Here is a 23,893-nt window from a genome sequence, read left to right as displayed (position 1 = left end):
ACACACTGGGACGCATTGAAAAGGGGGTGACTTGGTTTGTTTTCACTTCACTGAGGAGATAATAACAGGAATTAATTTGGTTCTGAGGCAATTGTTTTCAGTGCTTGTTTTAGACCCGTATACAGAGTTTCTTTAGATTTAAAATAGCATACTGTAAAATCTGGCCGATAAGATAAGGTTTTAGGCAGTTCTGAGGGTCACTCCGCCTTGTGTCCCTGTCAGGTTATAGATAAATACATATGTGGCCCTCTTTTTATGAAGCCAAGCACCTGGATGTTGCCCTGGTGGAAAGCTTCTTTCTTTTTTTCCCCCTAGGAATCATAAGGAAGGCCATCAATGCTACTCTTCTTCAGTACAACTCTATTAAGACTAGCAGAAGATATTACACTTATTTTTTTTTTGGAATTTAGTTCAGGAAGCATTTTTGTGTACCTGTTACATACCAAGTGCTATGTTAGGAACTGAGACTTAAAAGTAAATAAGACATAATCCTAGAATAACCCTTAGCAAAAGTTACCTCATGGTTCCATAAAAGAGCAAACAGCAAGTACTAACTTTCCTGATCTAGTGAAAGAAATAGTTTCCAGTTCTTACAAGTACCACAAAAGGGCTTCAAGGGAAACTGTCCATAGGTTTCCAGTTCCCCTTCATCTCAGATATTTCTTATCTCTTGAATAAATAAGAGATTTTTTAACTCTTTCCCCGTGTGCTCCCCCTCCCCAAATTTTCACTAGATGTTAAGGAGGTAATATCACATAAGGGTTATAAGAACTGTATACAGTCAGGAGTCAGCCCTAAGTCCATGTTGCACATTCCTGTGTAGGCAAGTTACTTCGCGCAGTGATGTGCAATAGGGCTTCCTGCAATGATGGAAATATTCTGTATCTGCATCGTCCAATATGGTAAGCCACTTGGTTCAGGTGATTACTGAACATCTTAAATGTGACCAGCACTACTGAGGAACTAAATTTATGGTTTTATTTCATTTTACTTAATAAATTTAAATAGTCACATCTCCACCATATTGGACAGCACGGATGTATTGTCTTTTCGTCTGTAAACTGGAGATTATAAGGGTCCTTATCTCATGGAGTTCTTAAACAGTATCGTAAGATAATGCATTAGAAACATAAATTCCCAACAAGTTAGGTATTATCACACATTAAATTATACTTACAGCTAAGTCTATTGTACTTCAGTAGGTTTTGCCCTTTGGAAGATATTTTATCACTTCAATAAGCAGCAGTAAGTTTCTCCAGGACACAGGACGTGCCATGTTCATCTCTGGGTTCCTGGTGCTTAGGAAAGCCTGGCACGTAATAGATGTTCAGTAACTGCTTTCTGAACTCAACAGAATCAAACAGAGATGGTGGGGTTCTACTGTACCATACAGAGGTGAATCTAAAGGAATCCCAAGCACAGTTTTCCTAATTTCCAGTGTAGCATAAGGGCTTGGTCTAGATCTCGGTTTTGGTATTTTCTAGCTGTGCGTCCATAGGGAAATGACCTGACTTCACTGATCTTCGGAATTGCCATCTGTAAAATGGTGACAGTCCTGCCTACCTCGTAGCCATGAGTGGAATGACGTCAGCCGAACAGAGCACATGTGGGAAATGTCAGAAAGGACATTTTTCCTTCTCTCCTGTGGTGGCTTCTCTGCCTGTCCATAGATATAATTCTCGACATGGTGGTGAAGAGGTACAGCCAGTGGGTTACCTCTTCCTTGCCTAAAATTCAGTCACTTTGAATTTCTTCTGAACTTGCCATTTTAAAAAGCAAATATTCCTAAAATAATTTTTTTCCCAGGTCACCTCCGTCTTCCACACCTGAAAGTACCTAAGTGAGCTTCTCCCTGAGGACATGGCACTGAGGGACTATGAACTGTGACTCAGGTGTGGATGCTTACGAGTGCTAATTTTGGGTTACAGGCACCACACAAGGAAGGCAAACCTTGGCGAGGGTGGAGCAGTAGGGAAAAAAAGGGATCCTGCTTTGAGTCTGCTAAAATATATACATACACAAGCTGAAAGCTGTATCCCAAGTCACTACCATTAACAGCCTAAGAGAACAACAGGGCTCTAGCAGGCACTTAGGTACAAATTTGGTTTCAAAATGCACAGGTTTTAAATAATGTATAGGGTTGTGTGCGGGGTGGGGGGGGGGTGGTTATAGAATGTCTATTGTTAGAGTGCTCGGAGCTTTGGAGACAAAAGGCTCCCATAAAAAGTCCTAGGGGTTATTTCTGCTTTGAGGCACCTCACAAAACTAGACACAGTATTATGATTGAAAACTTGGGAGTCCAGGTCTAGGAACGTGGGCCTTGTAACTAAGGATGCTCTGGAATGTTACAAGGCACCTCAGCCTCCACGTGAATTTAAGAGGTGGCAAGGAAGAGTAAACCTATTTGGTATTTATATAAAGCCTTTTTCTCTGCAAAGATCAAAGCATTATTTCATCAGCCCTCACACAGGGAGGTTAAGTGGCTTACCAACAGTCTCACTGAGAGCTGATAGTGGGGCCTGGAGTTTGGGCATGTGGTCCATAGGGCCTTCTGCCTGAGGATGCAGACAGAAGGATGCATCACTGCTCTGTAGCGAGGCACTTTCCCCTTCTTTTTCCCAGTGAAATAAAAGATGCCTCCTCTAGGGCTTCCCTGGTGGTGCAGTGGTTGGAGGTCCGCCTGCCGGTGCAGGGGACGCGGGTTCGTGCCCCGGTCTGGGGGGATCCCACATGCCGCGGAGCGACTAGGCCCGTGGGCCATGGCCGCTGAGCCTACGCGTCCGGAGCCTGCGCTCCGGAGCCTGTGCTCCGCAACGGGAGGGGCCGTGGCCGGTGAGGGGCCCACGAAAAACAAAAACAAACAAACAAACAAAAAGATGCCTCCTCTTGATAAAGGGGCAGACTAATGGTGGCCCTGTGAAGATCAAAGGAGAGAGTGGGCTTCTAACAAAGGCTGGTAGTTGGACCGAATGCTGGATGGGACAGCACAGCACTAGACCATCCAATAAGCACATCCAGTACTTAGGGTGGTGGCAAAGCAGGGCCACCAAATTCAAGAAAGAAAGTGTCACTCTCAACTATCTTACATAAGATTTATAATTGGAAAAGCAAGAAAGAAGCTATTCAACTTCAGCACATATACAAGTTTGAGTTTTCCTCTATAGTGTTACTTTTGAATATAGAAGAGTGGTTAACCCAAAAGATGCTGGCACTGCTCCCTGAGTTCAAATCCCGACTCCCCTATTTACCAGCTGTGAGACCTTGAGCAAGTTAGTTAAACGTTCTGTGTCTCAATTCCCTCATCCATAAATTCAGAATAATAACAGTAACTCACAAGCCAGAGGGTTGTTGCGATTGTTGAGTTCATCCACATACAACACTTAAAATAGCGCCTGCACATATTGATATATACATGCTGGCTATCAGTAGTAAAAAATATATTCTTATTGCTTCTGCTGCTGTTGTTGTTGTTGAACTTATCTATGCTGGAGAATGGAAGGGGTGAAAATATTCTCGGCTTAGGGCCTCTAACGTCTTAACTGACCCTGGGTGTAGCCCAAACCAAGTTTCTCCCGAGGGAGACGATGGCTGCTAAGCTTGGAGTGTGAGCTCCAGGTTAAAACTCAGGAAAGGGAGGCCAGGTGGGATCAGCTTCCTGAGAACATGCCATTTTCTAAGAATCGCTGGTACGATGCTGCTCTGCTCTCCTGAACAGCAAAATGATGATAGAACCGTGGAGGAAGCCAGCTGGCTGGGCAGGAAGCTCGGCGCTGTGCTTGGCAGGGATGAGGGTGATCTGTGGGAAAGAGCAAGTTTAAGCTAAACCAGAGCTCATACGAATGAAGGTGAAACTCTATAAAGCTCTGGCTTATCTTCCTGGCTCTTCAGTAAGACCTTGCCCAGATGTGACTTTAGCAAGGCCCAATATTAAAAACACCCATCACGGTCAGGGCTTAAATCAGACAAGTTCACAGACCCAGAATCCCTCAGACGGCAGCAAGGAGGGAAAGTCGCAAAAGGAAAGGTCCTATCTTCCCTCTCATGACAGACCTAGTGAAAGGCATCTCTTCGATCAAGAGAGGGGCAGTCAATGTTTCTTATAAATTTGAAAGCCTGTGTCTTCACCTGCTGGTATTGTTATTTAACAGATAATGTCAGGATTAATGACTGAGTCACAGGAAAAGGAAATGAATGACATCTGCCAGTTTTAGAGCGGGTTCTGTTCTAATAAGCAAGGGCTAAGCATCAAATTCACTTGCTTAGCTTAGAAATAGATGAAAACTAAATTTAGAAATAATTCACTTTTATTTTTCTTGTAAAAGTGGAACACAGCAGCAATGATAAGAAAAATCACCTGACTGTAAAACCTTTTTTAAACTTTAAAACAGTTATAGTTAAAAATAACATTAATTGCCCCTAAAGTTTCCAACTATGACAAGAAAGATTTTCCTTAACGCAGATGCATTTAGTTGCATTATGGCAGTAAACACTGCAGTATGAGTTAACGGTGACATGACTTTTTTCCTAGTGGTGAAAGTTTGCTCTCTGATTTGAAAAGTGACACAGTGGGAAAGAGCAGAAGAAGACAGATCTGCATCAGTCTGTACTGAATCATCAATCATCCCAATGCTGCCCTGAATCCGAAACTCCCTGACTGAATAAGCTTATGCTATGCCGTGCAAAGGATATTTCTGTTACTAGTGTATTAAGCACAATATCTGAAAAACAAAACAGAAAGCATATTTTTTAATGTTTTCATTAAAACATTTTTTAAAGGGATTTCTGGGGCAAAACGGCACTATTACTTTGGCGATAGCTCTACTGGAAAGACAGATATTGTACTGGCTTGACCTCCAAGAACTGATGTTGAAGAACGTATGTTTATATTGAAAATGCCTGGTTGCTTCTCCCTGAGCAGAGGACAAGGGGTGAGAGGGTTGTGCTATGGATGTGTGTTTCAACACTGCTCTGGGCAATGTTTTATGTTCCAAAGGTACAGAACCTTGAGGCATCTGGCCACCTCTGGTCTTCATCCAGAAATCTAGATGGGATGGGTGGGTTTGGCCTATACTGGAGAGAGCAAGACTGGATTATAATACCTTAGAAAATAGGACCTTCTTGCCTTACCCGCCTTCATTTCCAAGACCTCTGTCAGTCCAGTTTTTTCTGAAGAAAAGCATGAGATTTGACCCCAGGAAAATATGGTTTGATTAAACCGTATTTCTTATTAAAGAGCTCTGCATTTCTAAGATACCACTGGCCGTCAGGACTACAGATAAAATTGAAAGTCATATACACAAGTACATGTGCACATGCAAATTCAGTGAGCAAGTATTTAACATCCACCTTGCACAAAACACATTCAAGAAGTCTGTTGAAACTGTGAAGAATAGAGACCACAGATCCCCTAGAAGGAAGTGTCCGGGGAGGAAAAGCCAAACGAACTAAAGAGGAACTGGGGGTGGGCGGGTAGGATGCATATGACAGCTGAAAATCCAAAGCGCCCTCTGAACACCAGAAGGCTGACATCAGAGACGAGACCAGGCCAGACAAGACCAAGGAGTGAGGGAAAGATACCTCCCTCCAACTCTCTTCTCCCTGCAGTGTGCCCAAGACCAGTTTAGGAAACACACTGGATCTCCACCGCCCCTCTCCAGCAAGAATCTTCCAGAGGCGAATCCAGAGATGCTCCTACCACTGTTCTGGTGCACTGTCCTCCCCCTCCCTTCAGACATGCACAGCACACCCACACACAGGACAGTCCTGCAGGGACCTGCACCACTGCTTGCCAATTTCAGAGCGTATCTTCTTGATGTCACATTTAAGAAGTTCAAATATAACTCAGAACACATCACAGACTGACACTGTTTTTTAAGAGAGGGCAATGAGCTTTGCTACCATTAAGGTGAGACTATACTCAGGGTTTGTTACCCAAAGGGGGAAAATGTCTTCTTAGCACCATGTGAAGTACAGCTGGGTCTCTCTCTTTTTCCTTCCCTGCCTCTGCCTCTGCCTCTGCCTCTGCCTCTCTCTCTCTCTCTCTCTCTCTCTCTCTCTCTCTCTCTCTTATTTTCATAAGGGGGAGGTGGGGACAAGCTTCACATTTCCTTTCCCTCCTCTCCTTCAGCTTCACAGTGAACAACCACTTTTTTCTTTTGAAATGATCTTCATTCCCAAAGCAAAACAGATGAGCAAAACAGGTTGCCCCTCCTGGGTGTGATTTATTCTGGTCCAAGTGACCTATCCTCACAGCCTCAACTGGTGTCTAAAATCCCACCATTAATGGTTCATGACTTTGCCTGAAGACACTGAATATATAAAAATGCCTTATTGATGGAGGGGTGTCCAGCAGCAGTTCTTCAAATCAAAGCAGAGCTGCAGGAAGCAGTGGAGGGGCTGCAGCCCTGCAGATGGAGGTGCTACCACCACACAGGGTGCAGCCGGGACTTCCCCTGTTCCCTTCACTCCACAGATCTCAGACTGAGCCTGGGACTCTGTGCATGTCTCAAAACCTGGCACCTTCTGGTGGCAGTGGCATTCACGGCTTCAGTCCACTGTGGACTCAGTTTTTACTTTATATGCCAGGTTCAGGGATCCACTCCAACCTCAGTCTGGATCTTCTTGTTCCCGTATTGCCTTTGCCAGCTGGCCTTGAGTTAATCACATTCTGATGAAGGAGACTGACACATGAACAAATAATTACCATGCAGTGTTGTAAGTGTTAAAATACAAGTAAGGAAAAGTACTACAGGAATATCTAGCTCTGCCTGGGAAAGTCTTCACAGAAAAGGTTGCTACTGAGCTGTAATCCTGAGAATTAAAATGATTTCACAAGAGTCATTCCAGGCCAAATGAACCACCTGCGCTGGCTCATGCCTGTGCAAAGGCATGAACCAACAGGCTCATGGGGATGGTGAGAAGTCCAGTATGGCTGGAGCATAAGGTTTTGGAGGGGGTAGAAAGAGAGACAGAAGATGTGATTTGATGATATCAAACATTTTTGACTTTTTCCTTGTATGTACCAGGGAACCAACAGAGGTCAAACCAGGGAAGGCTACAGTCAGATTGGTGTTTTAGAAAGGAAACAAAGTCTACAGATTGCTTCTAAGAGAAAAATAATTGTCAGACAGAACAACAATGACCTGCCAAATTGCTTCTTCTCAAACAGTGGTTCTCACTGGGGAAGATGTGTCCCCCTGGGGACATCTGGCAGTTTCTGGAGACATCTTTGGTTGTCACACCTGGCACGAGTGGGAGTGTACTCTTGACGTCTAGCAGGTAGAGGCCAGGGATGCTGCTAAACATCCTACCACAACAAAGCACTATTTGGCTCAAAATATCAACAGTGCCAAGGTTGAGAAACCCTGTTCTAAAAGGTAAAATGGCCAGAGGGTGCAATATGACACAGACCACAATGGACTTCCCAGAGAAGCAAAGAGGAGAGCAGGAGATTGGGGGGATGGCTTCTCAAATTTTTGTCCTGCCACCATTTGCATGCCAGGTGATGCTCGCACACCCATGTAACTTAGAGCTCTGTCTCTTTCCCTGTCATTCCACTGAGTGAGAGGGATGCTCTTATTGGAATAACCTTGAATTTGACCCAATTGATTTTTTTTTAAAGAAATCATTTGTAAACTTCAATACTCGATTAGTGACAAAGTCGCTTGCGATCACAGCTGATCTAAATAAGTAGCTATGCGACAACAGTGTGCAGAATCCCTGCCTCAGGCAGTGCTCCAAGGGAGAAAGAGCCTCACTTCTAGCAGAATCAGTGACCTTTCAACCCAGGTAGAAACACATGGAAAAGCAACTCTTCCCACCAAGAAAATCAGGAGTCACTGATTCTCCAGGACTTTCTCTACTGTCCTCCAGGCCAGAACCTCCCCAGGGAAGCGACCCAATCTACCACTGCTTTTTAAATTCAAGCCCCAGTACCTGACCAGTTTTAAAATGTAAAATGGTAAAAACAACCTATGTTTAACACCCCATATGTGTTGAGAGCTAGGCTATCAAAATACATTCTTCCCAGACTGAAGAGGAAAATAACAAAATTCTTTTTTCGGATAATGTATTTTCGCTGCTTTCACTCCCATTTCTAGCTGCCTCTTCAGGGCCCGCCTCTGTCTCATTAGTGCTGCCTCAACTACAACAGCTCAGCAATTAGAAGCAGTTACTTGGAAGCAGCGTACAAGCACCAAACACAGGAGCCAAGCTGAACTTCACAAATTGGAGAAGCTGCCCTCTTGGCTCTCAGTAGAGGAAATGGGACTGCATTTCAAAGACAATGCCTGCGAAAGTGCTTGGGCAGGAAACAGCACTCCCGATCTAGTGTTTCATAGATTCAAACTACAGCATGTGGCTGGGAAGAGGCTTGGGACTTTGTTATACATACGGATTAAAGGGACCTTTACAGAGAATTGTGTTTGCACAGTGTATATCTGGAAGGACACAGTGGAAACCGGTAGCGGTGGTGGCCCCTGGGGAGGATGCAACAGGTGTCAAGGGAGCAGAGGAGGGAAAAAAGTCACTGTTCAGACTGTGCCCTTTCGTAAGCTTTGAATGCTAAATCATGTGCACGTGTTACCTACTCATAAAATCATAACAATAATTTAAGAATCAAATGAATGATATAAAACCCACAAAAAGGAGCCTGCCAAAACAACCCCAAGGTAGTGAATCCCGAGTTTCCATGTTCTGACTTAACTTCCTCTTGCCTGTGTGGTCAGAGGAGTCATGGAAGAAGAAAACACTCAGATCGATAGCAGGAGCTCTAATTCACTTCTGAACTCTCAGCCCTTATTTCCAACTGCCAGGGGCTTCTCCAACTGGAGGTCCCACCCATGGGCCCCTCAAAGACAGGATGCTCCAAACCCAAATCCTCCTCTTTGCTCCCTCTTTTATTCCCTCTTGCCTCCAAGCCTAATCCCCCTCCAATATTTTAGAAAAAAACTACCCATTCAGCTTCCCAATCTATTGATAAAAACCTTAGCATTGGGCTTCCCTGGTGGCGCAGTGGTTGAGAGTCCGCCTGCCGATGCAGGGGATGCGGGTTCATGCCCCGGTCCGGGAAGATCCCACATGCCGCAGGGCGGCTGGGCCCGTCAGCCATGGCCGCTGAGTCTGCGCGTCCGGAGCCTGTGCTCCGCAACGGGAGAGGACCCAACAGTGAGAGGCCCACGTACCGCCAAAAAAAAACCAAAAAACAAAAACAAACCTTAGCATTGCCTTAGGGACCCCCTCATCTCCTGGCCCTCATTATAGTCACCAAATACTGTTAATTCCATCTTGATGATCTTTCTCAGAGGTGACCTCTGGTCCTATCCCACTGATGGCTTATAAACTGTATTCCTTCACTGCAATGGGAGCTCCTGCTGGTTTTCCAGCTAGTTCATTCTCCATACTTCCAAGTCCCCACCCTCATCATCCTTCTCAAAGACGATTATCTGATCATGCTTAGGAGCCTTGGACAGCTCCCTGCTGCCTACAGAATTAAGCCCAAAGGTCCTTTTTGACAAATGACTGCTTACATTGTGGACAGAAGAGTCATTTCATCCCTAACACATACCTACGTTCTGGCCCCTCTAAAGTAACAAGCCTTGTTCATTTATGCCTCTTTTGTGCCTCCACATCTTTGTACTGGTTGTTTTCCTTGACTTGAAAGCTTTCCCCTCCCTCCCCACTCGGCTTTATCCAAAAAAGAAATTCCTACCCACCCTTCTAGACCCCCACTAATTTTTCACTTTCTCTGAAATGCCTTTCGGGACTGTTCCCTCCCCTTTGCTCCTCTGATACTCTGCACACACACACCCTTACAGGCCTAAACACATTCTTTCATAATTATTTATGTTTCTATCTCCCCTGCCAGAATGCAAGAGGCTTTAAGAAAACAGCTGCTACATTTTATTCATCTTTGGATCCGCTGTACCTCCGTGCTAGCACTGCACATAAATGTTTGCTGAATGAAGTGGTTGAAAGTACTTTGGTAAAAGTGTAACACATTATTCCCCCAATTTTATAGACCTCTGTGGCTAAAATCTCATCTCTTTGCCCTCTCTCTCTCTGCATACATTTTGGCAGCTACCACGGGTCTCAGGAGGGCCAGTTATTCAAAGGCAAGTAACAAAGTGCCTGCTATTTGTAAACCCTCTGGGCTAGATTTAGAGATTGCCTTTCTCAGCTCTGACAGCTCTCCTTTGAGCATTCATCCACTCTAAGAAGCATTTCTCTCCCAATGTCTGGAGTCCTATAAGTAACCTTTGTTTACCCTGAAAACACTTTCAGGGATGCTGAAAGGCGCTAAAAAAAGAAAAGAACAATGTAGTGACCCTGCCAGGTACCCAGCTGGTCAGTGAGCCTCTGTCCCCTAGGAAGAGGAGGGGGCTTCGGAGACTCAGCTCTAATCCCCGCCCACTTCTGTCACCATCAGCTACTTTACTGCTCTCTGCTCCCCAGTGAAGACCCTGGCAGCCCATTAATCATAAGACTATTCAGGTAAAACAGCATCATAAGCAAAGTGATAACCTCGGTGGCCTAAGGAACAGTGGTCTTTAGCGTTCCTGGACCCAATTTACTCTCAAGTGAAGTGAGCCCTGACCACTTTCCAATGTGGCGGTCTCCACCCAGCCCAGCTTTACAGTGTGGGTACTCACGGTTCCGGGGTGTAGAGGGGGTCCGAGCCATGGCGGATGTACTGGGTACAGTGGAACACTCTGTAGGCCAGTCCTGCCAGAAAGTCTCGAGGGCTCAGGTATCCAGCCACTGGTCTCACTGTGAAGCCAGACCTTTCTAAAGAGGCAACAGAAAGACTCAACTAAATATTAACCCGACAGGACTTGATGGTCCAAGCAGGGCTTCCTATTATTATAAGGCTGTTTTAGAAACAAAGTAATCAACGTCCTAAAACTCTTGACAATTGAATGACATACACTGTTAACAGCTATCGTGTTTGTGGCTTCGGATGACTAAAATACACTCACGAATGATGGTTTCCAGGGGCATAAGACATTCATTAAAATGGAAAGAAAGGCAAAAAAAAACCTTTAAGGATTTAAATTCAGAGGTTGAATTAGGATAAGAAAGCTCAAATACACAGGAGAAGATTACAGTCTAAAGTGATGTAAACTAAATTTTTGGTGGTGAGCACAAGGTAGTGTACATAGAAGTAGAAATATAAGGTTGTACATGTGAAACTTATATAATATTCTAAACCAATGTGACCTCAATAAGAAATATTTTTTTTAAAATACATCAGATGCAAAAGACTACACATGTTTTGATTCTATTTATATGATGTCCAGAAGAGGAATATCTATAGATAGAAAGTAAATCAGTGGTTGCCCAGGGCTAGGGGTAGGAACAAGGATTAACCATAAAGGGGCAAAAGAAAACTTTTTGCAATGATGGAAATGTTGTAAAACTGAATTGCTGTGATGGTTACACAACTCTATAAATTTACTACCATCACTGAATTGTACAGTTACAGTGGGTAAATTTTATGTTATGTAAACTATACCTCAATGAATGAAGCTGCTAAAAAATATAAATAAATAAAGTGATGCTTACTACAGATTACCTGATATCTTTCTAAAGACACACCTAGATAGGGATTCTTTCTGCGTGTATGTGGTCAGTGAACACAAAGCTAATTTACCGCCTTGACGGGCATCCTGGAATCAGTTCACACCACAGCTTTCTATTGTCAAAACCACCTAACCCCTTCAATTCCACATTGCAATATCCCATTTCTGTGATATTATGAAAACAATTATATTAATTACCGCAGTTTGAAAAGGTACTCGAAGGCTCTGCATGCTTTGTTGGTTTATGGTAAGAGGAAAAAAAACAAAATAAGCAGAATACAATAAAATCTATGAAATCAGCCTAGACTGCTAACCCAGTTAAGGACTGCTTAATACTTCCTGCTCATGAAAGCCCAGAAAATTTCAACAGGAGGGGCTCTTCTTCTGATATCAGCACTGTAAAGACTCCCATTCTGAAAACCTCAGCTCATTAGAAGAGCATCTCAGAATGATTAGAAATGGTTTTGAAAGATAAAAACCAATTAAGCATATAAAACAAGTCCACTCTGGGATTCTGGGTACCTACAAGGAAATAACCCTGTTCTCAGGCCTCCTCAGACCTGTAATTCTAACAGTGTTCAGTTCATTCCAAAAGTTCTCAGGTGGATTGACTGCTCTCCACTGAAAATCAAAAAGATAAGTGTATTTTTTTCTTTTTGAATTTTATGTCAATTAAGCCAGTATCCCACATGTGGGGTACAGGGGAAGCATCCTTTAGTTTAATAGTTATGTATTTTATTTTCTTATAAATTTAAAAATATATGTATCTATCACATCAAGAAATTTGAATTTGTGACTACGATTGCTTAAAAGTTTCCTATTAAAATAAATTTGGTATTTTAAAAGTGAGTCAATTTAAGAAATAAAAATACACACATTTACATTGTGCTTGCTGTGTACCAATGAATGATGCAAACTGAGTGCCCAGTACCCAGTTCATCAAAGGTGTGAAAATCAATAACAATAATAGTAGTAATAGTAACTAAAACTCTGCTATGCTTAATGTGTGTCAAGCAATAACTTTAGGGCTTTAAGGTATATCAATTAGTTTCCCCTCCCAACCCCGTAAGGTAGATAAAATTATTATCTCTGTTTGCAGAGAGGAAACTGAGGCACAAAGAAGTTAAGGTAATTCATCTATCTAAGGTCACACAGCCAGGAACCGGCAGAGCCATGACTCAACCCCAGGCATTCTGCATCCAGAAACTGTGCTGTACTGTACTGTACCCCTCATAAAAATATTAAGTTGGGTGACAGATACAGCAAAACTTATGAGACGGTAATCTAATTCCTGGGGTTTGAGAAACAAAGCAGTAAAAAGCATCCCCACATAGGAATAGTCAAGACCATGGTAAATATGTAATACGCACATAACTCCATGGGAAACAAAGAGGGACATGCCAGAGGCAGGGCTGTTAGGGAGAATATAATCTAGTTAAACAACAGCATAAGGCATTATGCATTTAGGTGATAATTAAATGACACTGATCACTGGTCCTCAATCTCTTTCTCTCGGTAACAAGTATCATGGATGACATCCACGCATGGGGCCCTCCCATCATGCTAAGTGTGGTTCTCAGTGGACCAGCTGTCAGGCCATGCCTACCTCTCTCCTGATACACACATGAGCTAGGATGAAACTGTGGTGGCTCCTATGATGAGGATTCATAAAGGAGGCAGGACTTGCTCTGAGCCTTGAAGAACAGGTAGAATCTGAGCAGGTGAAGGAATGGCTTGTCTAGCAAGGCACAGAGCCTAAGCAGTGGTATGAAGACCCACAGCTAGAACAGAGGGTTTGTGCGGTGCAGTCATAGCAGCAGACATACTTGGAAAGCTGAGTCAGGGCCGTGAGTTGAGGCTGAGAAGTTCAGAACGTGCGCGTACAAACCAGAGGCCAGCAAACTATGGCCTGTCGTCCAAATCCGGGTTGCCGCCTCTTTGTGTATACCTGTGAGCTAAGAATAGTTTTTACATTTTTTTTGGCCACGCTGCACGACTGGTGGGATCTCAGTTCCCCGACCAGGGATTTCATCCAGGGCCATGGCAATGAAAGCCCAGAATCCTAACTACTAGGCCACCAAGGAACTCCCTTTAATTTTTTTTTTTTGCGGTACGCGGGCCTCTCACTGCTGTGGCCTCTCCCGTTGCGGAGCACAGGCTCCGGACACACAGGCTCAGCGGCCATGGCTCACAGGCCCAGCCGCTCCACGGCACGTGGGATCCTCCTGGACCGGGGCACGAACCCGTGTCCTCTGCATCGGCAGGCGGACTCTCAACCACTGCGCCACCAGGGAAGCCCTCCCTTTACATTTTTTTAATGGTCACATTTAAACGGTTATAATAAGTACCTACCTAATAGCCTCGATTTTGCCTCTTGGCCCACAAAGTCTAAAATATTGACTATCTATCTGGCCTTTTACAAAAAAATAAAAAGTTCGCCAACCCCAGTAAAATCAAAGGGGAGCCACTGATAGCTTCTGAGCAGAGATGTCAGGAACGAAGAGATGCTTTAGGAAGCTTCATCTGGAAACAGTGGGCAGGCGAGTAGAGAGGAGAAGAAACAGGTGTCAAGGATGCAGTGATGGGGACCTCAATGTGGATGGTAGCAGCGGAATGGAAAGAAAAGGACAGGTTCACCATGGGTCACAAAGCTACAAGTGGCAATACCTGGAGACTGGGGTAAGCTCAGTCCTAATTAGGCCCTCCTAATAAGCCCCTACCCTAATGCCCTGAACCTGGGAATATGTTCCTTTAGATGGCAAAATGGACTTTACAGATGTGATTAAGTTAAGGGTCTTGAGCTGGGGAGATCATCCCAGATTATCTCGGTAGGGCTGATATAATCACAAGCATTCTTATAAGAGGGAGGCAGGAGGGTCAGAGTCAGAGGACTTGTGACAATGGAAGCAAAGGCTGGAGTGAGGTAAGAAAGGAGCCACGAGGCAAGGCATTGTGGGTAGAGACTCTAGAAGCTGAAAAGGCAAGGGAACAGAAGCCTTCAGAAAGAACACAGCCTTGCCAACTCCTTGATTTTAGACTTCTAATCTCCAGAACTGTAAGATAATACATTCATGTTAAGTCACTAAGTTTGTGGTAATGTGTTACAGCTGAATAAGAAGCTTATACAAAGGCTGATTAAGTGTGGCAGGGAGGGGAGTGGGGGTAGGACTTCAGAGGAGGAGTGTAACCGAGCAGAACCCTAGGAGGGGGCTTCCCTGGTGGCGCAGTGGTTGGGAATCCACCTGCCAATGCAGGGGACACGGGTTCGAGCCCTGGTCCGGGAAGATCCCACATGCCGCAGAGCAACTAAGCCCATGCACCACAACTACTGAGCCTGCACTCTAGAGCCCGCGAGCCACAACTACTGAAGCCCACGCACCTAGAGCCCGTGCTCCGCAACAAGAGAAGCCACCGCAGTGAGAAGCCCGCGCACCGCAACGAAGAGTAGCCCCCGCTCGCCGCAACTAGAGAAAAGCCCACGCACAGCAACGAAGACCCAACGCAGCCAAAAATAAATTAATTAAATTAAATTTTTAAAAAAGAATAAATTTAATCAGAAGTGAGAAAATGCAGAAAGAAAGGAAAACAGTCAAGCAAGACAAAATAATAATACTTTAGCCATTAAACAAAGTCAAGGACCTTTAGTTTTTCCTCAAGGACTATATAGATAATATTCTGAGCCACGTCCTTTGAGCTGTTTTGCAGATACTGAAACCCACACCAGGTGGAAGAAGTTAACTGTATGCTGTCCACAAGCTCTAGACCCCAGACCGGCTGGAGCCAGAAGGTTGATGATGCTGGCTCCCAATTAAGTCCCCACCGACCAATCAGAAGAACGTCCACGAGCCGACCACGCCCTGCTCCTTGAACACTGTAAGACTGCTCGCTACCCCCTCCAGGGCGGGCACACAGTCTTGAGGGCGTTAGCCCGCTGTGGACCCCTTTACCCGGCAAAGCAATAAACCTCTTCTTTTCTACTTCACCCCGAACTCTGTCTCCGTGTTTCTATTCGGCACCAGTGAACAGAGGCCAAGTTTCGGCAACAGGAATCCCTAGAGCCTGATGAGTCTAGAGAATCTATCATCACCGATAGAAACAGGGAAGACAGGTGAGGAAAGGAGTTCCAGGGAAAGAGGTAGGTGGCAAGGCTTTAGCTTTTAGAACTGTTATGCTTGAAATGGGGAAGAGAGAGAAAAGAGGAGAACCCGAGGACTTACCCGCCGTGAAGGACACCGAAGGAAGTGTGGCCGCTGTAAAACTTCACCTCCACCCCCATCCTCGCAAGAGACTGAAGTTTTCCCAGTTGCTATCCCAGGAGGGTCACTGAGGAGAGTGACCACACAGAGAACGTGGACGCCAAGGGACTCTGCTTCACCTCGCTCCTTGCTCTCACACCAGCACTACCGTTCCGGGCACGATTTATACTTTACAATAGCGATCTGATTAACTGACTGACCTCCTCCCCAGAGGAAAGTCACTATGCTCAACATTATCCGTGATATTTCTTCATCCAGTACATAATTCTTAGCAAAGCAAATACAAAGCTACCTTTGAGATCATTCCATGCCTATGTAGCCCAACAGAGTCGTTCCCGGATCAGAAAAAGCTCAAAGCTGAACTTGCAAATGTCGGTTGGGGTTCGCTGTATAAAACAGCCCACCGGAGAGACCTCACCAAGGCCCTGGGCTGGGTGAAGAGCTGAATCCATCTCCCCGCCCAGAGGCCCTGCTCTGCTTCCCACAGGTGGCCCAGGTAACTGTTGGTGCAGTGCTCCTCTTTTTAAATCAAAGGGAGCTCTTAATTGGAAAAAGGGCGATTGCTGCCACGTGTGTCCTTAGACGGTCCATGAGGATGTGCGGTAGGAAGAGAGAGCCCGTGTGAAGCTTACCTTTCAGAAAAACCGAGACGTCTTCAAGTTGGGGCACGTTGTCCTCCCTGTAGCCACAGTATTTAGTCAGCAGAGGGAAGTTTTTCAAATACTCCCGGCAAGCATGAGTAGGATAGAGTTTGGAGAGCTCTCGGAACACAACACCCCAAGTTTTAGTTTCTTCCTCTGTGTACTCCACTCTGGGGATGGGCTGACCACTAGGCAGGAGAGAAGAGAAATGAATGAATCTGGCTCTGGGTCACCGGGCTAAGTGTTTTCTCACCTTCATACCTATGTGAGTCAGATTCCTGTAAAGTGGGATGCCTGAGTGTCCAAAAGGATCCCACGAAGTGTTATTTTTTGAAGAAAATGCTAACCTAATTTTGTGTATGTGTTTAAACTTTCATATAAATGATTTAAGTTACATCTTCACACATCCTTATGGACATTTGATAAGATTCTTGTTCTGACACTGGGATCAGTAACAAGAGTTCTGGGTTGGAAGGAACTGGTTTAGGTCCAAAGCTGTGCTCTGAGAACCTTTTCTGCAATCACCTGACAACAGTAATAAATGGATGTTGTCTTTTGAAAATAAAATTGCCTGTGGGTCCCCTTTGTCCTTTGTAGGGAACTCACCCCAATCTCCTAGTGTAATTTTGAGGTTATTTGTTCAGTGAGAGAAATGTCTGAGAAATACTAAAAGCCTATGCCAAACTTAAGTGAGAGTTTTGCAAAGTGCAAAATTGGAACATTTATTATACATCATGCTGAGAGGTGCACACATTAAGCCCTGTCAGTTAGGAGAGAGGTCAGCAAACTTTTTCCATAAAGGTCTAAAAGGTAAATATTTTAAGCTTGTGCGCCATACAGTCTCTATCAAAACTGCCCACGTCTGCCACTATATCTTGAAAACAGCCACAGATAATATGTAAACACATGAACATAGCTATGTTCTAATAAAACTTGCATTACAAAAACAGACCAGATTCAGCCTGTAAGTCATAGGGAGCCAGTGCCTGGTTTGGAATATTGAGAGGCAGCCCTGGACTGGGGTGGTCAGGGAGAGCTTCCTTGGAGAAGGTACAACTTAAGCTGAGACTTGTTGGCCAGGCAGGATCTGCAGGTGCCCTGACAGAAGGAAAGGTGAGTTTAAAAATGCTCTTCTAACAGCAGCCAGCAGCCATGAGCAGGGACCATAGCTCCCAAGGCCACGTGAGGTCAGGAGAAAGGAGAGAATATGTACACGTGCTTTTGCAAACTATGGCTTGAAGAGCCAGAATCTGATTTAGCCTCTGATTAAGAAACCTATCCTGAAAGTGAAAACTTCTCATGACCCGCTCAACAGTAACCTGCAGTAGTCCCCCACTGCCCTCCCTGGCCACTTGTCACAGATTCTGCCCCTGCAGTCAGCAAAGACACACACGACATATGGAAGTCCAATATATACACATAAACCTGGGGATTCTGGCCCTGTGAGCTATGTAATCCAGTAACCCAGCCTGCACAGGCAGCAACTGGCCCTCAGGGCTGCTGCAGCCTCAGGCACCTTCAGCAAGCTGGGGTCATTCAGAAGTGCACCCTTAGGTAGAAAAAAAGGGCAGGAGGACAGTAACAAGATCAGGCTCATAAGCAGAGCCCTGTCCCCAGCCCTCTGCACACTTCAAAGTATTCTTACCGAAATCTTTTCTGTTGAAGGTTCAGGTCCAAATGTGATTCCTACTGCCTCAAATTATTTTTACTGAAAAAAATTAACTGCAGTACATGAGGGATGAGGGAACAACACATACTGAAGAAAAAAACAAATTAACATTTATTTTCTCTACGTATCAAGACTAGGGCTTATGACAAACCGAATTAGAACAAGATTAGCCCTGTTTAAATATGGCTGTTGATAACAAATAAAAAATTACAACCCGACAAATATTTGCTGAGAAGATCAAGACTGCTAAGGCTTAGCCTCTGTGATGAATTCAGAAGAAAGCTTGAAATGGAAAGATAAAAATAGAAAGGATGTAAGGAAATAAAAACATGAACGGTCTGCCTCTGGTTCCAGAAAATTCAACAAAATCAATTTGCGTTGGGGAAGCCAATAAAGCTGATAAGGGCTGTGCACAATCAGAAGGTGGAAAGCGATGAGGCTGAAACAATAAATGAAATGCTGAGAAGCCATTTGAAAAGAATCACTAGGTCAAACCTTCCCCTTCGATATCAGTCTGCAAACATGCAGCGTTTCAAAGGGGAACTGACTGTAAACAGGAAGCTGCAGAAGAAAGACGAGTGTGAGTCTGGGTAGGAAGAAGGAGTTATACAGACCTTCCTCCACTTACAATGGGGTTACCTTGTGATAAACCCAACGTTAAGTTGAAAATATCATCAGTCGAAAATGCCTTTAATACACCTAACATACCAAACATCATGGCTCAGCCTAGCCTACCTTAAACATACCCAGAACACTTACATTAGCCTACAGCTGGGCAGACTCATCTAACACAAAGCTTATTTTATAATAAAGTGTTGAATATCTCACGTACTTCATGGAATACCATACTGAAAGTGAAAAACAGAATGGTTGGCTAGCTACAGAATGATTGTAGGTGTATCAGTTGTTCACCCTGGCGATCGAGGGGGGGCTGACCATGGCTCCCTGCCGCGGTTCAGCATCACAAGAGAGAATTACACCGCATAGTGCACTAAAAAAAAGATCCAAATTCGAAGTACGTTTCTACTGAACGCATTTCACTTTCACACCATGGCGAAGCGGAATCATCTTAAGACGGGCCTGTCAGTACTTATCTGTTACTTAATAATGAATTCCTAGCATCACAACCTTGGGAATACAAATGACCACGCACACAGTCTCATCTGTTTCCACTTGTCTGTCCTGCCTGGGTAACTAATGAGCCTGCTCTTTAAGTTAATAGCTGGTGCAGTGCCCTGCAGCTACCCTGAACGGGTCTGACTGGTCACTCCAAGAGATTTCTCACACCGCTCTGACCCCCATATCCCGGGTAACTATTTAAGGTAAATGTTTAAAAATCAACTTCACACAAAGTAAAGGCTACTTTTATCCATTTAATTTCTGTTAAAAAAAATATCCCAAATACAGAAAAAATAAGAAATTTCCCACTTTTCCATGTAGTTAATCAAGGTATATAATAATAGCTCATCTTTGAGAACTTACTATTGGCCACTTTATTTTAAAGTTAAGTGTTTTTATATAACTTAGCCCATTTGATTCTCACAACTCCATTGAGGTAGACGCCCCCATTTTACAGATAAGGATATTAAGGCTCAGAGAAACTAAGCCATTTGACTAAACTCACGGTGCCAAGCTTAAAACCCAGTCTGTCAGGCTCAGGACCGGCTGTGGTCCTAACTGATCAGTGTACAGCAATGAAATAAAAAATGGATCCCAGGCACCAGCTTATTTTCACATACCAAATTAAAATAAGGCTTATAGGTATATGTACTTATATATAGAAAATCTCGTATACAATCATGTAATTATGATACTCGCATGTATTTGTATAGATCTCATAAAATACTTTCATATTTCTTCACTCCTTTAACCTTCTCAGTAAGACCGGTAGGTAGTGCTTGGGGTACCAGGAATGCAGGGACACCTATTTTTTTAAAACTTTGAGATTTGACATTTGGAAAAATAAAAATTGTCATGGGAAAAATCAAAATGTGTTGCACTTCTCTGTCCTTGTTGTGGGTTAGCGGGCTTTTTGTGAATTATACATGAGAAGAATGACAGAGGCGTGTCCTGATCTTTCTAGGGCCTAGGACATATACCCACATATCATTATGCATCTATCTCTGAGTACATGCCATAACATGTATGTAATAAGCATCATATCCCAGTGTCCTAAAACTGCTCTGGCCTACAACTAAAGTCACTTAAGTACTCCACATTCTAGAGAAAGCTCTCAGCAGTTGGAGCCAACCATCTCCCTGCAGGGCTTGTGAAGAAACGGCAGAAATGGCTCTACCACCAACAAACCCCCCTCGTACTACCCTTCCCACCCCATCCCCAAACTTCACCTACCAGTCCAACAGGGAATCAGACATGCAGGATTGTGGGGAAGGCTGGGGTGAGAAGCAAAGGCCCCGTTCCTTCTCCTTGGAGGAGGGAAGGCTGCGCCACAAGAATCACTTGTAAGGACTGCAGGCGCCCTCAAGAAGCAGGGTCTGGCCTCTCCTTTCCCATCTGGACGCTTGCGTAGCAGCAGGACGCCCTGCTCCCCCTGGTGCTGTCACCAGACTGGAGCAATAGAGACAGGCCCTGGGAGAGCGTCTGGAAGCCCAGGAGTACGGCGTGCTATGGGGGAGATGAGGGGACCCTTGACAGGTGTCCTCTGAAACTTGAGGTTTGTGTGAACATGGAGCCTGATGCCCAGTGAAATCTAGAAATTCCCATGGGACCCAATGTGGTGTGCCTGGTAGGAAGATGGGGAGGCCCCACCCCATCCAGGTCTGCTCAGTTCTCAGGAGACAGAAGAATGCTCCAGGGGCTCCCCTCATCCCTGGCGAGGAAGTACTAAAGGCCAGGTGCATGAGGGGTACCCAAGTTACGATGTGGCCAACCTGGAGAAAAGGATGATGTTGTGAGCACTGAAAGGCCAAGGGAGGACAGGAAGCTTATCTGCAGGGGTGGAAGTGGAGGAAATGGTCTTACCCCAAGAAGACTACACACAACACTATGCAGAGACCATTTCAACAGAGACCACCGCATCAGAAAGAACCTGTCCAAACCAGGGTGAGAGTGGCCAGAGGCCTGCCCACCCCTGACATTCTCACGATCCTGCCAAAAGCCCTCAGCCTCCTCTCAGCTCCCAACTCCAGAGGAACTAGGTCCTAGAAGAGAGAAGGAGAGGTATCTCAGAACCGTACACACACACACACACACACTCCAAAGAACTGAGGAGGAGGAGAATACACTTTGAATCAAATTTAAGATTAATCTTTTTTTAAATGAATGGGACTAGGTCTTAAATACCCCAATGAGACTCTACTAATAATTGAAAATGAAAGGAAATTAGTTGTTGCTAAGGAACTTGCTTCCCAGCAGGAAAGTAGGATTCAACACAATACAGTGGAAAGCAGTGAGTAGGGAAAATAAAACCATTTTACGTTGGTATAAACCCCAACAAGATGAGACTCCTCAACAAACTAATTACAAGTGAATATTATCATTAGATCTCTAGGGAATCTCCTCCACTTACATGGAATTAGTTGGGCTTCCAGAATTCTTAACACCCACCAAAATTATTATTCACAGATTCCTAATTTACTGGAGAAAAACAGATGTGACTTTCAGCAGTTTCCACTCAGCACAGATTCTGCCCTCTTGCCAAAGAATGGCAAACTAAGACTTTACAAACACGACAGGGAACCATTGCTCAGTGAAGACAGTACAAGGAAAAGGGCTGAAACCTTCACTGTCAGGATTTAGCTCGACAATAGGAAAAGCTTCCCGGTGCAATATGTGACTAAGAGATGACTAAGAACTTTCTCTGGAAATACTGAAGACTGTGGGAGGCAACTTTCTGCCTGTAAGGTTAAATCCCACTCTTCCTAGAGGCAGGGCGATGATTCTGAAAAACCTGTGCATTCTCTGCAGAGAGGAGAAAGTAGAAAGTGCATAGACAAATCTAACTGGGGGCAGGTACCGATAGAGTTACTCTATGTTAAGTCCTGAGCTTGTTAGAACAATGCTGTGTAACAAACACATTTTTACACTGAAATCCAGGGACATAAACCCCACTGGGGCTGAAATTATGGGAGTTCTCTCTCCAGCCAGATGAATAAGCAATAATGCTTTTGTTTTAATTATTTGTTTGATCTTCTCCTCCAGCAGGTCCAACAGCAAGCTCTTTTCTTATACATTTTTTTTTTTTAATTTGGGGAACTGGAAAACCTTTGATTATGGTGGTACAGCCTGGCTACCTCCTGGAGTCCTTGCTGCTAGAATTCCTAATGTGAGATGCAGTTTCTCTGCTTGTGTTATCTTTAAAGGAACTCCAGTGCGGGGAAGCAAGTCCCCTATTCAGTGGAGGAAGACGAGACAGGCTGAAGTTGATAGTATTTACATCAAGATGGCAAGACTGACTGAATCACAGTGCAGACTGTGTTCTTTGGAAACAGTTGGATTTCCTCAGTGGCAAGGACTAAACAGAGCAGAAGGGAAACTGAGAATTGGTTGAGGGGGGACCAGTGAATCTCGTAGAAACAGTTAGGAATGAACTCATTTTCTATTTTATTTCATTACATGTTCCTCCGGGCTGGAGATGCCTCACTTATTCAAGACCTGTTTATCTGCCTGAAATAAACCGTCCCTTTCATCTCCGCCTCATCTTTTCTCTCCTTCCCCACCTTAGGCATTTCTCTTGTGATTGACACTTCTACCTGGGGTGCCGAAGGGAAATGAAAACAGGAAATATGTAAAAATCCACCATCTTCGCAACTCATTAGCAATTAGTGGCTCCTCTAAGGGTTTGGACAAAGACTTTGGAGAACGATTATTGGAACATGAAGGCAGGAGGTCTCTGTCCTTCCTCGAATTATGAGATGTGTGTGCTGCACTCCTCAATGGGCATACCCTGAATTCTGCATCATTTCCAGGGAGCTATCTATAATTCACCCTCTCTCCTCATTCTAGAAAGCACATAAGAATACAGAAAAGTGAGACTGACATGATTCCAACATTATTCTAAAAATAATCTTGATTTTGATCTAATGTAATTTTAAAAAGGAAACATTCATCATTCACAAAACTTAATTATTACCCAGCATTTGTTATACTTCTAACAACGGAGGTGACACACCAACGTGTAGAAATTTCAATCAGTACTGAGTACTGACTCTCACCCATAGCCAGTGACGTAATGTCACCTAGTACTATGCTGGCTGGTACCCCCTTCATAAACAGTATCATCTGCAGCCAGGTGTCGCCAGAGTGGAGCCATATAGTCAATAAGTGTTCCACAAGACGATGGCTTACGCCTTTGAGACCGGAAAAAAATGCTGCTACAAGCCAGAAAAGAAAATCCTCAGTAGAGTGGACGAATTCCATTAAAGTTTAACCAGAAAGCAAATGCCATTTTTACCTACTGATTTTTAAGAGTCAGTGAGAAAAGTCTAAGGCTCTCGAATTTGATAAAATTACACTTCAGAATTCAGACCATAGAGGACACTCAATAACTTTATGATAAAATACTATCAGTAATACTCAGGGGAAAAGAACAAGTAAAATGTCCAAAATTACTATTCTGCTAAATCTATCCCCCCATTACCATGTACACTCCTTGAAGACAGGGATTTTTGTTTGCTTTGTTCATTTTCATATCCCTGCCCCGCAGAATTAAGCCTAGAACAGATAGGTGTTCAATAAATAATATTCGTTGAATATGTAAATCAACCGATCAGACCAAAACAAGCCACG

General features: G+C 44.2%; 1 protein-coding gene across 1 annotated transcript in view; it reads right to left on the bottom strand.

The window, feature by feature from the left end:
* Positions 1-23,893, bottom strand: part of TPH2 (tryptophan hydroxylase 2) — a 105,361-nt gene that overhangs the window by 44,112 nt on the left and 37,356 nt on the right. The window contains exons 7-8 of the mRNA XM_027107051.1: positions 16,468-16,664; positions 10,650-10,785 (exon numbers count right to left, since the gene is read on the bottom strand). Of these exons, the coding sequence (XP_026962852.1) occupies positions 10,650-10,785; positions 16,468-16,664 (333 nt within the window). The remainder of the gene's footprint in view (positions 1-10,649; positions 10,786-16,467; positions 16,665-23,893) is intronic.

Source organism: Aethalodelphis obliquidens, unplaced genomic scaffold (genome assembly GCF_003676395.1).
Source record: "Aethalodelphis obliquidens isolate GAN/ISIS:26980383/991018 unplaced genomic scaffold, ASM367639v1 scaffold8, whole genome shotgun sequence".
NCBI classification, from domain to species: domain Eukaryota; kingdom Metazoa; phylum Chordata; class Mammalia; order Artiodactyla; family Delphinidae; genus Aethalodelphis; species Aethalodelphis obliquidens.
The sequence above is the reverse complement of the archived record's forward strand: the minus strand, read 5'-3'. Positions and strand labels throughout refer to the sequence as shown.